Source organism: Chiloscyllium plagiosum, chromosome 7 (assembly GCF_004010195.1).
Source record: "Chiloscyllium plagiosum isolate BGI_BamShark_2017 chromosome 7, ASM401019v2, whole genome shotgun sequence".
NCBI classification, from domain to species: Eukaryota; Metazoa; Chordata; class Chondrichthyes; order Orectolobiformes; family Hemiscylliidae; genus Chiloscyllium; species Chiloscyllium plagiosum.
In genome coordinates this window covers 74,240,561-74,252,310 of record NC_057716.1, presented here as the reverse complement: position 1 = coordinate 74,252,310, position 11,750 = coordinate 74,240,561, and the positions used below count along the sequence as shown (strand labels likewise).

The 11,750-nt window shown below is 39.3% G+C and overlaps 1 protein-coding gene across 10 annotated transcripts in view; it reads right to left on the bottom strand.

The window, feature by feature from the left end:
• Positions 1–11,750, bottom strand: part of nckap5l (NCK-associated protein 5-like) — a 657,886-nt gene that overhangs the window by 57,579 nt on the left and 588,557 nt on the right. For 9 of the 10 annotated variants that reach the window (XM_043694059.1, XM_043694057.1, XM_043694060.1 and 6 more), the window contains 2 exons: positions 2,431–2,748; positions 1,304–1,458 (listed from right to left, as the gene is read on the bottom strand). The exons of the other annotated variant lie outside the window; for it this stretch is intronic. In XM_043694059.1, coding sequence (XP_043549994.1) covers positions 1,304–1,458; positions 2,431–2,748 — 473 coding nt within the window. The remainder of the gene's footprint in view (positions 1–1,303; positions 1,459–2,430; positions 2,749–11,750) is intronic. 10 annotated transcript variants of the gene reach the window in all.

Here is an 11,750-nt window from a genome sequence, read left to right as displayed (position 1 = left end):
TGTCTTTTCGATAAGTTGAAAACCCTTGGATGTTTAACTGCCAGTCCTGACCCCCCTGTAACCACGTCTCTGTGATGCCTACCACATCATAATCATTCACGATGATCTGTGCCATTGGTTCGTCTGCTTTGTTATGAATGCTACGAGCATTCAGGTAAAGTGCCTTAATGCTAACTTTCTTATCATGAGAGATATTGGAAGTCATAAGATGTCCTAAGTTATCCTTCCTTTTTGCTGCATTCCCAGTCTGTCTCCAGTTTAAATCCGCCTGCACACATGCTATCCAGCCTCTTATCTTTCCATTTAACTCCATACTCCCTGTCGCTTTCACTTTCCCTTCCCCCCAAATCAGAAGTTTAAAGTCCTACTGACCACCCTGTTTATCCTCTTCGCTAGAACATTGGTACCTGATCGGTTCAGGTGGAGACTATCCCAACGGTACAGATCCCCCTGGTTCCAAAACTGATGCCAATGCCCCATGAAATGGAATTATTTGCTTAAGTGATCATACCTTTCACCTGTAATTATTTGGCACACATATAGCATATCCACAGACACATTTATAATCTTGTCACACACAGTGCATAACACTTTACATTTTGCTTTAGGAAAGGAAGACATTAAAGGGTAAAAGCCACGTGAGGGTAAAGCTTGAGCACTTTATAAATATCACTGCTACTCTGCAACATTCCTGTAGAAGGAAAAACACTTGCTCATATTTTTCTGGGCAATTTATATAAACACTTTACAATACTTTGATTTGTAGTTTTCTATACTCATTTTCTTTCTAGCTAAAGGTTCATGTCTGACAATGATATTGTGATTTATTTCACTGATACAGGAAAATTTCACTGCTTGCGTCTAGAGAATGATGGATATCAATGTGACTGCAAAGTGATAACATAAGCAAGGGTTCAAAAATGTCAAAAAAGTGAAAGCAATGTCAAGCACTTATGGCTGTCATCTGAAAACCAAGTTAGATTACAGCATCAAAATCACATCAAGTCATCTGTCTTTTCTCACCCATCCTGTTTAGATATTAAATAAGAACTTATTCAACTTTGAGAATGTTTGTGCTTGCAAATATACTCAAGATTTATTCTGTATGTGTTGCCTCTTTCATAAAGTTTAATGATGTGATCTTCTTAACAAAAACTAATTAAGAAGTGACTAACATGACAATATGTATCTAACATATATTCTAAACCAGAAAATGTATTGGAGAGGCATTAAAGGTTTCTCCTGAATTAAAACATCGTTTTTTAAAACTTTAAACACAAGGAGCACTTCAACTATGTCATACCTGTGTACTCAGCACTCGAGAGCTACTTGGCTGCGGCAAATCTTTCATTTTCTCTGGAAAGCCTGAGTGTTCACTTTTACAAATATTTGGAAGTTGGGCAGGAAGACGTTGCTGGTTCATATCATCTTGTACTTTATATTTAGGCACCAGGAATCCTAGAATAGAATTGTATCATTTATTTGCTTCAACTTTCCCTTTAAATGAACAAAGTTACTCTTTCTGATAAGGGCAAATGCTCAACATAGTTTAACAGAAATTATCTATCAATTTATTTATTTTTATATTTTATTCTTGGTAAAATAATTCATAACTGTATAATAAATAATATAGTTATATAAGAATGCATGCAATTTTCTCTATAGATGTGCACAGAAAATAAAGTCAGCTCGCAAGTAATCAGGTGGCAAACATGGACACACTGACTATCTGGTTTACAATATCTTGCGATGTTGACATCTTGACATGTTAATTAAGAGACCATACTCTGCCATTGTCAGTATGGTGACGTCGTGCAACGAGATCTCTGCAGACTTTTCCTATTACCCAGTCTTCATAAAACAATCCATTGCCCGTGGATTCTATTCAATTTGTTATAATGACAGTATTTAATCACATAGCCTGCACTATATCAGAAATAAGGTCACATACGTGACCACTGAGCTGCACAGCAGATAATGTATAGCTGAGGTTTCTCACACGAGCTGCTCACAAATACATACAGTTTCAGCACAAATACTTGAGACAAAAGGAATATTGTTTAAATTACTATATGCTAATGTTCAATTTATATTGCTATATGATGATTATGCTGTATAACCTTCAAATATGAAGTACAATGGAATAATATGATAAAACCATCACTAATGCACTAATTATTTTATTAGAAATTGTTCATATTGCATGAGTTTAATGTGAGGTTTTACATTTAAAATTTTAATATGAATATCATAAATGCCAATAGATTAAAAATCCTGCCAGTTGCCTCTTTGTAGACTTCAAATCGATATGCTTTTCTGGCAGGAACTCATATTCTCTAAGTTAATTAATCTCTTTATTCCACGACCTGTTATCACACTGTACAAAGAGATTTGGAAATGTGACTTGTTAAAAGTATATTTGACATTTACCTGCTGTAGATGGCTTAGGAAGGCAACTTTGAAATGCCTGCACAGCTTTGGCAGCCACTGTAGGATCGGACGTTGAATGGCCAATCTTGTCTGGCCCAGGAGTGCTGCATTCCGTTCTGCAAGGCACTTCTCGTTCAAGTGTTTTTGCTTTTTGAGAAACATTGATCAGATGGGGTGCTTCCTGCAGGGATAAGGAAAGGTCGCATTCAAGGTAGGTTCTTGTTTTGGGAACATGCCTTCCTGTTACCCGGTTTGTAGAATCGGGAAGGGGAAATGTTCCAATTCCACTGTCCAATGTTCTCATCTGACAGCTGGACCCTGAGTTAAAAGGAAGAATATGAGTGGTTGGAGGAATTGGAAATACTGACAGTTTCAGGCAATAAAATGCATGATTGCAGGGAAGAACAACTTGGAAAGATTTGCTAAAGGAATAAATACTAACATTACGAAAAATTCTTCCCAATATTGATGCAAACATTCTCACAATGCAATTCTGCAAAGCAAATTATAAATGATTCCTCAAAGTTTCTGGTTTTGAAATGTATTGTTCATGTTTACCTCTTTCACAAACATACAGCACATGACACTTTCTTTATTTGTATGGATATATATGCCTGAAGCCATTTGTTCTAACTGCTGCTTCTGAAACCCTCTTCCATGTTACTCCTGACTTGGCTATTCCCATGCATTTTTAGCTGACCTCCACCTTTTTCCAATCTGTGCGTAACCCCACAATCTCTAACAATTCACAATTCTACAACACCTTTACCTTGTTTTCAGCCACTTCACTGGAATATTATAAAGCAAATATGACACTAATCTATGTAAGGAAACACTAGAGCACATGGGAAAAGATTTGAGAAAAGAGGTAAGTTTTGAGAAGTGTCTTAAAGTAAGGAGAGGCAAAAATTTGTAAGAAGAAAATTTCAGAGCTTTGGTCTTTGCAGGGTGAAGACACAGCCATCCAATGTGGAACAATTACAAACTGGGCATGCTCATGAGGCCATTCAAAGCCCATCCTAAATTCTGATGCTTTGATTCCAAGTTGCATGAAGTCATATTCACCAATCACTTGATGTCAATCGGCACTCGCTCCCAAATAAGCAACACCTGTGTTTTAAAATTCTAATCCTTGCTTTCAAATCCTGCCATTGCCTTGTCCCTCCTTATGTCTGCAACCAAATATCAGGAGCAATGGAATTATGCATTTGGTTAAACCACGACAGCACTACTAAGGTTAGTAATTTACCTTGATTTGCTGAAGTATGGTGTAATATGTTGTTGCTCTACTGGTGTTCTCTACTGGTGTTGACACTCCAAATTCCCTTACACATTTTGCCCCTCTCCACCAAGTAAGAATAACTTTATGAGACTACAGATGCTAAAGACTCAGTTTCCCACCATTATATTCACAATTATTTCTGGGTTGGTTAGAATAAGCCAGGATTGTGTGAGACAGATGAAGTTAGAAGTTTATATTCTGAATATGTTCAACACGATTCCTGCAGCTCAGCACAGCTTTTGCATGACCGTTGTTTTTTTTTGGTGATCTACTCTCAAAGACTGACTCGCTTCTCACTGATCATTAGAATGGAACATCTAGGTTACCTCCACCCATCCAGGGTGCAGGCTTTAAGAATCAACTAAGCATAGTTTAAATACCACTTCAAGCAGGAAGAGGTGGAGGAGTGGTATGGACTGGAGCCAGAGAGAGCCAGGCAGCATTTGAGGAGGAGGAGTTCAAGCTAGTAGTCAGCTGACAGAATTGCAGTACATTAGCCTTTGATGCCACTACTGGACCACATCAATGTTTATTACCTGACAAAGGCTCATTGACCTAAAACATTAAAACCTGAAACTTTCTTTCTCTAATGACGCTGCCTGATATGTTAAGATTTTCCTGCATGTTCTGGGATAGAAATGGCACCTTAACTTTATTCAGATAAAAATAAGCAAAAATCCTCTATTAATCTGAATTGGTCTTTCTATATCATCTCTTTAATTTTAATATTCTAGTGTGGGAGAAAAGCACATAAAGCTTTTCAGTTATACAGAAAAGTAAATCTATCAAACAACATAATATGCTCAAGCACATCCTACCTATTTCATATAATTCATGAATTATTCCTAGCAGTTTACTCATTACACCCAATGATGATTCATTAAGATACCAAGTACAATGGTTAAATTAGACTTCAAACAAAAATGTTTACAATACTTCTTCCACATACACATTTTTAATGTCCTGACCTTGACTGAAGTAACACAATTTGCTACTGAAAAAAGTTGAAATCTTAGAAATGCAGAGCGATCACAAAATTCATATTTGTGAAAAGTAATAAAGAAAATACCTGGATCATTAATTTATTTCCTTCCAACTCTGAGCCGATAGACCTTTGGTTCTCAAAACTCCTTCACCTAACTATCTCCATTGAAACCTTATTTTTGTTAGGACAGTGACAGTCCAGTTCTAAACAAAACTTTTGTCACTAATTTACACTAACTTAGCAAGCTCAGAGAGAGATGGGAGTGTTTTAAACCGACACTGCATATTTAAAATAAACAGTATCTAATTGAAGTATTTCAAGTATGACTGTTATCACACAAATCAGAGTGCCTTGCATCAGAGGAGACAGGGTAAAGGGCAGCAAATCCACATCCTAGTAGCTTCTATTTTTGTGACCTAATATGTTAGGGCCTGGTGTAGCTGAGGATATCATGGAATCATACAACAGAAACAGACCCTTCAGTCCTACTGGTCTACGCCAAATCATATATCCCCATCTGACCTAACCCCATTAATCAGCAGTTAGCCCATATCCCTCAACCCTTCCTACTCATATACTCTTAAAAGTAATTGTACTTGACTCCACCACTTTCTCTAGCAGTTTGTTCCATACACATACCACCCACTGTGTGAAAAAGATACCCCTCAGGTCCTTTTTAAAATCTTTCCCTCTCACCTTAAAACTATGTCCTCTAGATTTGGCCTCCCCCACTCTCGGAAGAAAACCTTGGCTATTCACCCTAATTATGCCTTCCATGATTTTATAAATCTCCATATGGTCAGTCCTCAGCTTCCGACACTCCAGGAAAAAATGCCCAAACTTATTTCGCCTCTCTCTATAACTCAAACCCTGCAATCCTGGGAACACCTTTGTAAATCCTTTTTGCATCCTCTCAAGTTAACAACATGCTTTCTATTGAAGGGTTACCAGAATTTTCATAGTATTCCACAAGTAGCCTCATTACAGTCCTGTACAGCTGCAACATTATGTCCCAACTCCTATACTCAGTGATCTGCCCAATGAAGGTAAGCATCTGAAGTAACTCTGCAGTATCTCATCACCAAGTTACTTTTTATTTATTTGTGGAGCTTGACACTCATCCAGCTACTTCAGAGTCAGGTCTCAGAATGAACAGGATGTCTGACACTCCTTTTCTTTTTTTTATACATTACAGCCTTATCAGCAATTGTCACATCCCATGCAAAATAATCAAAATAATCTGGTCATCATTGAAATAACTCCACAGAGGCCAATATCCTGTCACCAAGTCTCTATTTTGTTACACACAGAGTCTTTGAAACTGCTCCAGCTCCCTCAGAGCCAGCTCTCAGAGAACAAAATCACTGGCACTCTGCTTTTTTTTTGTTCTTTTTTTCTTTTTCCCCACACTGCCGCCTTTCTGCGATGACACTCCTTTTCTTTTTTTTAATTTAACCCCCACACTACCACCTAAGTGCGGTAGTGCTTATTTTTTCCCCCAGCACCCATGGTGTGTGTGTGTGTAAGTGTGAGACACAGTGAAAGACACAAAGTGCACGAATCTTTATTCAAATTCTACCACCAGGAAGATAGGAAAACACCCGGGTGGTCAGTGACAAACACTGCCCTTCACATCAAAGGGCAGTGCTGTGTGATCAAAACAGTGAAGGGGAGGGTAGGGACTAAATCAAAATAGAGTTGGAGGGAGAAATAATGCACTCCACTCCCTGCGGCACCCACCTCTCCCTGAAAAACTCCAGGGTGTTGGTCGACACCGCGTGCTCCTTCTCCAAGGACACCCGGGCTCTAATGTAACCGCGGAAGAGGGGCAGGCAGTCGGCCCTAATGACCCCCTCCACTGCCCACTGCCTGGACCTGTTAATGGCCAGTTTGGCCAGGCCCAGGAGCAAACCCACGAGGAGGTCTTCAGACCTGCCCTCCTTCCTCCGTACGGGGGTGCCCGAAGATCAGGAGCGTGGGACTGAAGTGCAACCAAAAGCAGAGGAGGTTTTTCAGAAAATCAAAAAGGGAGTGCAAACGCCCACACCCAATATACACATGGTCCACGGACTCCACAGCACCACAGAACAAGCAGTTGGTCTGGGAGTCCGTGAACCACCGCAACCTGCGGTTGCAGGGGACTGCTGCGTGCAGCACCCTCCACCCCGACACTCCTTTTCTTCTTTTTTTTTGACAAACACTGCCCTTCATTCCTCTGCTTTTTTTTTCTCTTTTTTTTCTTACTTTTTCTTTTAACCCCCACACTACCACCTAAGTGCGGTAGTGCTTATTTTTTTTTCCCCAGCACCCATGGTGTGACACTCCTTTTCTTATCTGTCAGCCAGGACTCACTGATTGGACCAGACAAACAGTTCAAATTAGGGAATTCATATTCAGTGAAGTTCACCTGGCTGACCTCATTACGATCACTAACATGTGCCTCTAAGTTAAGGGATATAATATCCTAAGTTTACAAATGGATTCCTCAAGGTCGAATTAGCAGTCTCCTCAGAAAAATGGGCCAGCTAGATAATAAATTCTGTACAGCTGACCCAGAGAGTTCCTAGATCTTAGAAGGTGCTGCAGTTCTGTACTTTGTGAAGTGTTGGGAACCTGAGTTTTGTATATATTAGCCCAAGTGTTTTCAAGACCTGTGCAGTAAATAGGCCCCCAAATAATGCATATCTTATACTTAAGAGCAGCATTGTTACAGGTAGATGGATATCAGGCAGGAAAGTGAAGGTGAAGTCAAGATGGGTTTGAATTGCCTACTGCTCTTGGCTCTTATATTTAAACCTTATGCCATTGTCACATCAACCATCAATTATCTTCAGGTCAAACATACATACCAAATACACAATTGGTAGTTGATCCATAGTCTATTGTACTTTACATTTAAAAGATAATATTTATTTTGGGACTCATGTGTTGCAGTAATAATGTCCCTTCCTCTGAGCAAGGGGGACCAGATTCAAGCTTCACTTGTTCGAGAGGTGTGTAATAACATTTCTGAAAATCCCTAATATTTCTTCAATATTAAACATGCTGATATTTGTATCTTTCTTGTGAAATTTCTACACAATTAGGAAAAGCAATATTAGAAATATAGTTAAAACCAATCAAACGAACTCCAGTGATTAACTTCATTATTCCTTCCATTATCAATAGTATTAAAAGTAACAGCAATTGATTTGGGGACCTTTTTGTCATCTAATAAGACAGCAAAATATCCCAAATGGTGAGAGTGAAGCATTGCGCAGGAACTAATGGATTTAAGTGTCCATGCACACAAATTGTTAAAAGTCATTAAATTTGTAAATTGAATGCTAGAATTTATCTCAAGGGAGTCGTAACACAAAACTAAGAAAGTTGGGCTTCAGTTGTCAGTGGCTTGATCAGAATTCACCTGGAGTAGTGCATTCAGTTTTGGACATCACAGGAAAGGCATTTTGAATGTAATGGGGTGGAACAAAGATTATGTCAAATTGATAGGTTAAATTACAGGAATAAGTTGCATAAACTTTGTTTGCACATTTGTGTTTAGAATGTTTGGGGTGATCTGTTCAATAATAAAGAGATTCATTAGAAGAAATACAGGAAAACTATTTCCTCTTGTGGAGGAATGCAGCACTACTCAGCAGAGTTTCTAAAATTAAAATCCCAGCAATAAGGTCTGAAATCAGGAAACATACAATTGATATTAGAAATCTAAAACTTGCATCCCCAAAAGGCTGTCGTTGCTGTTTTCATTTAATTATTGTTCATTCATGGGATGTGATAAGACAACAGCTAAAAAGAGTTTCCTGTTAGTTGGCCAATCCTCTGTCCACGGGAATATATTGCCTCCCCCCTCTCTGCCAAACTATGAGCTCTGAAGTAGTGACCATTTCCCACATAACCATAGAAAATTTACAGCACAGAAAGTGGTCATTTGGTCCATCATGTCTGCGCCAGCTGAAAAACTAGCCAGTCATTCTAATCCCATATTCTAGCACCTGGTCAGTAGCCTTCCAGGTTATGGCACTTCACATCCACATCCAGATCCAGGTTCCTTTAAACAAGTTAAAGACTTCAACTTTAACCACCAAACTGGGCATTTATTTCCATAAGCCACCAAAATCTGGGGGAAAATATTTTTCTTCAGGTTGCCTGTACGCCTTCTGCCAATTACCCTTAAATCAGTGTTCCCTACTAATTAACATTTCCTCTAGGGGATCTAGGTCTTCCCTGTCCATTCTATACAAACCCTTCATAATTATGTATGTCCCAGCCTCCTCTGTCCAAAGGAAGAAATCCATACTTGCCTCATAGCTACAATGTTCAATCTCTGACAACATTATTCTTTATCTCTTCCATACTACCTTTGGCGTCATAACGCCCTTCCGATATTGTGGTGACCAGAACTGTACACATCTCCAGATGTGGCCTAACCAGCATTTTCAATAGCTCCAACATTATATCCCTGCTCTTGTATTCAATACCATAAGACAGAGATCTAGAAATAGGCCATTCAGCTGATCTGCTCTGCCATTCAATGAGATCATGCCCGATTTGATAATCCTCAACTCCACTTTCCTGTTTTTTTCAACATAACCCTTGATTCCATTTGCCACTTTTCTGCCCAATCAACCCAACCACTGCTATCTTCTTTCAGTCGAAAGCCACCCTCTATCGTTAATCACCTGGCCAATTTTTCTGTCATCTGCAAACTTCCGAACCATACTTTATGCGTAAAGTCTAAAGCATTAACATTTACCTCAAACAGCAGGGGACCTAAAATCGAGCCTTGTGGAAAAACACTGGAAATGCTTTCCATTCGCAATAACATCTGTTGACCACGATCCTTTGCTTCCGGTCACTGATCCGATTTTGAATCCAATTCACCACATTCCCCTGCATCCGATTTTATTTTTCTGATTGATCTGCTAATGTGCAATCTTGTCATATGCTTTGCTGAAATCCATGTACACAACTAGGAGAAAGTGAGGACTGCAGATGCTGGAGATCAGAGCCGAAAAATGTGTTGCTGGAAAAGCGCAGGTCAGGCAGCATCCAAGGAGCAGGAGAATCAACGTTTTGAGCATAAGCCCTTCTTCAGGATTTCTGCCCTACTCTCATCAATTCTCTTTGTTACTTGCTCAAAACTTTCCAGACCCTCGACATTTAAATTATGCTTTTCCATGTAATGGTTAATCTTATCTCTCAATTTTGTGTCTCGTAATTTGGCCACACAAGAGTCAGATTGACCATATCCACAGTTTCTGCATCCGTGCACAAGTTACAAGTGATATGCACAACCTTCTCTGTAGTCATAGAGCTGTACACCATGGAAACAGACCCTTCGGTCCAACTCGTCCATGCCGACTAGATATCCTAACCAATCTAGTCCCTTTTGCCAGCACGTGGCCCATATCCCTCTAAATTGATATCCCTTCCTATTGTTGTACCCATCCAGATGCCTTTTAAATGTCGTAATTGTACCAGCCTCCACCACTTCCTCTGGCAGCTCATTCCATACACACATTACCTTCTGAGTGAAAACATTGCCCCTAAAGTTCCTTTTAAATCTTTCCGCTCTCACCCTCAACCTATGTCCTCTTATTCTGGACTCTCCTACCCCAAGGAAAATACGTTGTCGATTTACTCTATCCACGCCCCTCATGATTTTATGAACCTCTGTAAGGTCACTCCTCAGCCTCCAACATTCCAGAGAAAATAACCCCAGCTTGTTCAGCCTCTTCCTATACCTCAAATCCTCCAACCCTGGCAACGTGCTTGTAAACTTTGTCTGGAACTTTTCAACTTTCACAACATCGTTCTGACAGGAGGGACACCAATTCCACTTCACCTCTGTTACTTTCTAAATTCCTCTAAGCTTCCTAAGGTATGGCTTTTAGAAGCACTTTCTGCTTTACCTTATCATGTATTCATCTGTTTAACTAGGGGGCTCGAGAATTGGCAGTTCCATTGTTTTTGTTTGTGCCCACAGAATTGTGCTTTGAACGCCTCGCAGTGATTTGTCCCTGGCTTTCCTTTAAGTAGTTGTTACCAGTCCATTCTTACCAGATCACCTCTCAGCCTTGAAAAGCTTGTCTTTCCCTAAATTAGAATATTTACCCTATTTTTGAACATTTCCATAATGGTGCAAAATCTAACTACTGTGATCACCATCTCTAAAATAGTCACCGGTGCTTCTTCACCCACTTGTTTAACTTCATTTTCTAAGACAAAATTTAGAATTGTGCCCTCTTTTATCGGGCTTATTGCATGCTGGCTAAAAATGTTCCCTTGAAAGCAGTTCAAGAACATTGTGTCCCCATTCTGTACATATCAGAGTTGATACTTAGGTAGCTGAAGTCACAACCAATATTGCCCTATTATGTTTGCACTCCGAAATCTGCATATATATTTGCTCCTGAAACACTCTCCCACTATTTGGAGATCGATAGTATATATTTACCAGTGTGTGACTGCCCATTTGGTGTTTTTTTAACTCACGCAACAGGGCCTCATTTGATGCTTCACTTACTGTATCATTCTTTCTCACAGTTACAATTGATTTTTCAACCAAAAATGATACATCTTACATTTACATCCCCTGCTGAAAACTCTATATCCATTGATATTGAGCTGCTGTTGTTTTCATATTTGATAAGGATATAGCCACCCTCTGATTTCTCACTTAATGCTGGGAAAATCTCTCAAATGGAGAAGGATGAATATTTGCTATTGAACTGCTCGACTGCAATATATTCAAAACTCTCTCATTAAATCATGTGTTATGATGGTGAAATTTCTCTCCATAAATTGTTGCCTCACAGTAAGTTAAGTTTTCATTATTGCAATGCTATCTTGCTGCCATGTGTCTATCTGTGCCCTTAGCTAATTGACTTGATTTGTCATACTTGTTACACTTTACATTGTACATTTTAATACTGCCCAATTCCTAACCTGTACACTTTTTAATCTCTCCCTCTTTGGTTTCTCATTATTATTAATTTTGTGCCTCCAGGTTCTTGCTCTGAATTTGCTACCAGCTTCCTAACCCTCTGT